This window comes from Zea mays, chromosome 7 (assembly GCF_902167145.1).
Source record: "Zea mays cultivar B73 chromosome 7, Zm-B73-REFERENCE-NAM-5.0, whole genome shotgun sequence".
Classification (NCBI taxonomy): domain Eukaryota; kingdom Viridiplantae; phylum Streptophyta; class Magnoliopsida; order Poales; family Poaceae; genus Zea; species Zea mays.
The window spans coordinates 136,209,691-136,215,125 of NC_050102.1; the positions used below are offsets into that span (position 1 = coordinate 136,209,691).

General features: G+C 48.0%; 1 protein-coding gene across 4 annotated transcripts; it reads left to right on the forward strand.

Annotated features, from left to right (window-relative positions):
• Positions 1-1,271: 1,271 nt before the first annotated feature.
• LOC100501547 (putative protein kinase superfamily protein) lies at positions 1,272-5,171 on the forward strand. Of its 4 annotated transcripts, none has more exons than XM_035960702.1 (3): positions 1,272-2,404; positions 2,592-3,625; positions 3,960-5,171. In XM_035960702.1, exons 2-3 carry the CDS (start codon positions 2,781-2,783, stop codon positions 4,846-4,848), a joined length of 1,734 nt encoding a protein of 577 aa, XP_035816595.1. In that variant the 5' UTR covers positions 1,272-2,404; positions 2,592-2,780; the 3' UTR covers positions 4,849-5,171. The 4 variants fall into 4 exon arrangements, with proteins under 4 accessions (XP_035816595.1, NP_001183172.1, XP_008651801.1 ...); NM_001196243.2 differs by having other exon boundaries at positions 1,452-1,664; positions 2,637-3,625; positions 3,960-5,133; XM_008653579.3 differs by having other exon boundaries at positions 1,727-2,007; positions 2,637-3,625.
• The last annotated feature ends 264 nt before the right edge of the window (positions 5,172-5,435 follow it).

Genomic DNA, 5,435 nt, shown 5'->3' on the forward strand with positions numbered 1-5,435 from the left:
TCATCTCTTTCTCTTTCTTCTTCTCCGAGTAGCGAGCCAACCAAATCAGCACTGATTGGGCTGATTAAATAATTAAGGGTTTGTTTGGTTCAACTTTGAATTTCAGAAAATCTAATTTTAGTCGTGAGATGTGAGAAAGCTATTGTGAACTAATAATTATAAAAAAAACTAAAACTTGTTTAGCTGAAACAACTATCAACTATATATTCTAAAAGAGCATGTCAACTTATACCATGGATGTTAAGAATAATCTAGAAAATATAGGGTAGAAAATCTATTTCGTTTCACTGTGGCAGTGTTGTAAAGAATGTTGTGAAATTCTCATTGAGAATAGCCTTAAGGGAACGTTGGTTCGGTTTTTCAAATACAAAAGACACTAAAGAGACTCAGTGATATAACTCTGACTCTCTAGATCATAAATATAGTTAATAGATAGATACGTATGGATAGTTATGTAAAGATAGACTCTTATCTTATATTTTTTCCATCTAATAACTCTTTTTTAAACAGGAGTAGTAATTTCTAACGGAGAGATTACACCGAAGTTGTTCTATTCTATCCGAGCGAGAAGAAAAGCCTCGATCACGGCGGCTATGATTTCGGTCTCGTGGTTGTAATGTAGCCTCAGTGCTAGCCCAGCTCAAGTCAAGACCGGCGCCGAGCCGCAAAATCAAGGGCGTCCGGTTTAATAATCACCCAACTCCATATTTCGAGGTGTAATTCCAAGGCTGCTTTTGTGCATCCGAGATGAGCTAGCGGTAATGGACGAGGTGTGGCCATTTTTATTCCTCCCCATTGCCGAAACTGCTGGCCATGGACTGTGCTGCAGTCTGCAGCAGTCCAGCCAGTTGCGTGATTATTATCCGCAGTGAAACGAAGTGGCGAACACAAAAGAATTCCAATCTTGATGAGCGAAGACTACCGACGACGATAGCCGCAGCAGCAGCCGCAGCCGGCCAGCCGCTATGCCAAATGACTGAAACGCAGTCTCTCTCAGATGTTGCTCCCAGCAAGGAAATCAAAACAAAAACTCTGCTCATAAATCTCACAAAATCTTGAGAGATACGCACAGGACGTCAGGACTCAGGACTACTACCGGTTACTCGTCGAGAGTCGAGAGGACTGAAAATGTTCCCACGTTACAATTTAGTACAAACAAGGTTTAAATTTGTACGTATTTGGCAGCGTAGGGACTGTTTGCGCCGCGACCCTCGGGCAACGCGAGAGACCCACCCCTGCACCGCTGCACGGCTGCACGCTGCGCCCAGGCCCCAGGGCCGCCGCGGTTCCCCAAGCGCATCACCATTAGATTAGCGAGGAGGAGTAACCGCTTTGTTGAACCACTCGAAAAGCGCATCCTTTTACCACCAACCTTTGCCTTTGACCCGTCCCACCCTCCCGCACCCTTTGTCTCCTCTGCACTTCGCCTCGCCGCCTGAATCCCCCCACAAGCACCCCCACACCAATCACTGGAGGCGGAGGGAGGGAGGGCTCTCACTCACTCTCGGTCCCAGTAGCCGCCCGCAATGCAGCTCTGGTCCGCGTCGCGCCGTCGCCATGGCTCAGTCATGTGAGTCTCCTACAGGCACAGGAGGCGCCATCTCTCACCTCTCCGCAGTCAGCATCGGCAGTGCCATGGCCGCTCCTCGGTCCTACTAGCAAAGGTACCTCTCCATCCTCCTCCAGTCCTCCACCGCTCGCCGGCTGACTGGTCGAATGACCGCCGGCTGACTGACTGACTGATTGATTCGGGTGTCATTTTCCCCAGGTGGGGATGACCATTCCTGATCTGTTGCTTGCTTTAATGCCTCCCTCCCCATCACTTTCCAGATCCAGCCCACCTCTTCCCTTCCTCCTCCTCCTCCTCCTCCTCCTCCCCCGCGTCTTTATAAATCTCCCGCTGCCGCATTCACTGGCCACCGGAGTTAGTGCCCCCATGTCCTGACGCGGACGCGCGGGGAGCACACCACATGCCGACGTGCTGTGCTGTTGCCTCATATGATTTCGGTGTGCTCCATCATACCTGCCTCTCTTCTTTTTTTTTTCCCGGTGGGGAGAAAAGCGGGGGCAGCGAGTTGTGCGCCTTGTGAGCTTGCAGCTGTTCCAGGTTGCAATGCCTGTGCTGCTCGTGCTTTAGTCTAGGCTGCCCCCTTTTTCTTCCCGTTCGCTTTGGGAACATAAAAGATTTTTTCTCCCTTTCTTTGCTAATCTCTCTGGCGCTGGCCCACTTCGCCCCCCTATTTTTGTGGGGAATGCCGGGGTGGGGGCTTGTGATTTTTGAGCCCTCGTTCTAGTGCTTGGCCTTTTGGGGAGTGTTGATGCGGCGTTATGGGGCGATGGATCTGTTGTGAAACGCGAGCTCGTAGCACTAGCACTAGCTTGTCCGGGACCGGGAGCCTGCGAGGTAATTTCTTGGCCATGGATCCTGAAAAGGCCCCTCTTCTCTCTCTCTCTCTCTCTTCCACACACACACAGGTATCCGCCGCCGTGTGTTTGCTGTGCTCGTTTTCTGTCTGTCTTGATCGTTGTGGATTAGTTCTTTCGTTTTTTTTTTGTTGAATTGCTCACTCTGCAGCCTGTTTTTCTTGCAGAACCTTTTGTAGTTCTATTGCTAACGTGGCCAATTGATCTTTCAGATCAGGAGCTGGGGATTGCCCTGCCACTCTGCTGAAAGTTTTGGAGAAGTTGTGGTGTTTCCCTGCCTATTAGAGTCTGCGCTTCTGTGTTCCTGATCAACTGCTACTACGCGATTGTTGTCTTCTCAATCTGTCTGGCCAAGCATGGCTGGCCAGACGTCAAAGGCAAAGGAAGCAGGAAAAGATGACAGAGAAGAACCCGGAGCTGAGGCGGCGAAAGAGAAGTTAGTGCCGTCTCACCAGCAGCAAGAGTCTCCAGCTTCTGTGGTGGACAAGGATTCTTCAGGTGTGTCTTCAGTTCCTGGTGATGAGTCACCGGTCCTAGAAGGGGATTCTGTTGAGTTGAAAGTGGAGGAAAACTTGGATGGTAATGGGAATAAGGAAAATAAAACGTCCCAGAAGAGCAGTACAAGTGATGGCTTTGCTTCTGCTAAAGTGAGTGATGGGACAAGTAGTTTGAGGAAGACCAGTGGTAGTGTGGCCATGAGTACTCGGGCTGATTTCACTGAGAGTGGGAAGAGCAGCATGTGCCGTGCGAGCACCGCCAGTGACATTAGCGATGAGAGCTCCTGCAGCAGCATGAGCAGTGCCACCACGAAGCCACACAAGGGGAATGATTCAAGGTGGGAGGCTATCCATGTGGTGAAGTCCAGGGATAAAGTTCTTGGACTGAATCATTTCAGGCTGCTTAAGAAGTTGGGCTCTGGTGATATAGGAAGTGTGTACCTATCTGAATTGAGTGGTACACGGAGTTACTTTGCCATGAAGGTTATGGATAAGACTTCTTTGGCAAGTCGGAAGAAGCTGCTTCGAGCTCAGACCGAGCGGGAGATCCTGCAGTCCCTGGACCATCCATTTCTACCAACCCTGTATACTCACTTTGAGACAGATAAGTTTTCATGCTTGGTTATGGAATTCTGCCCTGGAGGGGACCTTCACACTCTTCGCCAAAGGCAGCCTGGAAAATATTTTTCAGAGCAAGCAGCAAAGTATGTACTCCTGCAAATGATAAGTTCAATATCTTGCGTAATTCGCTGGTTAGCTTTTTTTTTACCAGGAGTTGTGTAATGCTTATCTGCAGGTCAACACGTTTGCATTGCAATTTTATTCTAGCACAATCTTGTTTTGAATACTTTGTTTGTACTCACATGGCCATGTGCATATCATGTTTATGCATTTTCATGTGCTAATGCAAACCTGTTTATTACTGTCATTGGGACGGTTGGATACTCTTGTGCTATTTTTATAGATTTGTGCTATTTTCTGTCTTCATTAAAATGATTTCAACTTATTTGGCGCTGACTGGGTATCTTGATGTTTCAGGTTCTACGTAGCTGAGGTGCTCCTTGCATTGGAATACCTGCATATGCTTGGGATTATATACCGTGATCTCAAACCAGAAAATGTCCTCGTTCGGGAAGATGGCCACATCATGCTGTCGGACTTCGATCTATCTCTTCGCTGTTCAGTGAGCCTAACGGTGATCAAGTCCGCAAATCCTGGCCTAGATGCATTGCAGAGGAACAATGCAGCGTACTGTGCCCAGCCTGCTTGCATCGAACCATCCTGCATTCAGCCCTCCTGTGTAGCTCCAACCACTTGCTTTGGCCCCCGGTTCTTCTCCAAATCCAAGTCCAAGTCTAAGTCCAAGCCCAAGAAGGAGAAGTCGAAGCCTGATGGTCCAAACCAAGAGAACCTCTTCCCGGAGCTGATTGCTGAGCCAACTGATGCTCGCTCGATGTCCTTTGTTGGCACTCATGAGTACTTGGCCCCAGAAATAATAAAAGGGGAGGGCCATGGAAGTGCTGTGGATTGGTGGACCTTTGGCATATTCTTGTACGAGCTGTTGTTCGGCAAGACCCCTTTCAAAGGTTCCGGCAACCGGGCTACACTCTTCAACGTCGTGGGCCAGCCCTTGAGGTTCCCGGAGTCCCCGATAGTGAGCTTCTCTGCGAGGGACATGATAAGGGGATTGCTCGTCAAGGACCCGCAGCACCGGCTCGGGTACAAGCGTGGTGCTACCGAGATAAAGCAGCACCCTTTCTTCGAGGGCGTGAACTGGGCTCTCATAAGGTGCGCGAGCCCTCCGGACATACCAAAGCCCCTCGAGCTCGAGTGTCGCCCAAAGCAAGTGCCATCAGCAAACGGAAAGGTCGCGCCGGTCGCTAACCAAAAGGGCCCAGATAATTATCTAGAGTTCGAATTCTTCTAGTTTTTTGTTTTGTTTTTGTTTTTGTGATTTCTGAACTGCAAGAGTGCGTCTGGGCTGATGCTGTGAAAGAAAGTGAAAGATGATAACCTACTCTAGGCATGCGCTTCGCTGGATTTTTTTCTTCTTCTGCCATTAGACTGTACTACGCTCGTTTCAGGATATCCGAGTTATTTTTTTTTCTCTGTTGAACTGCTTAACTCTAAGGTGTACTCAATCCATCATGTATGTTGCAATTTTCAGAACCTGCCTATGGTACTTGAAATGTATTTCAGGGCTGTGTTATTGCTATTGTAACTTTGTAATTGATGCCTCCTCTTAGAACATGTCTTCCTCTACACTACAAACGCTGATATCTGAACATGGCATTGCTACTTATCTTTATTTTATTCCATTTTAGTCTCTAAATAGCTAAATACCGAAACAAAAAGTCTAAAATAGAGTTTTAATTTTCATATTTATAAACTAAAATAGAATAAAATAGAGGGATTAAAAATTAATTTCCAGAAACCAAACAGCTCTCGATGTGTCGTGAAACTGGTGTTTTGCATTTGATGGTTGTCCGGGGGTGAGATCCCGGAAAGGCAATG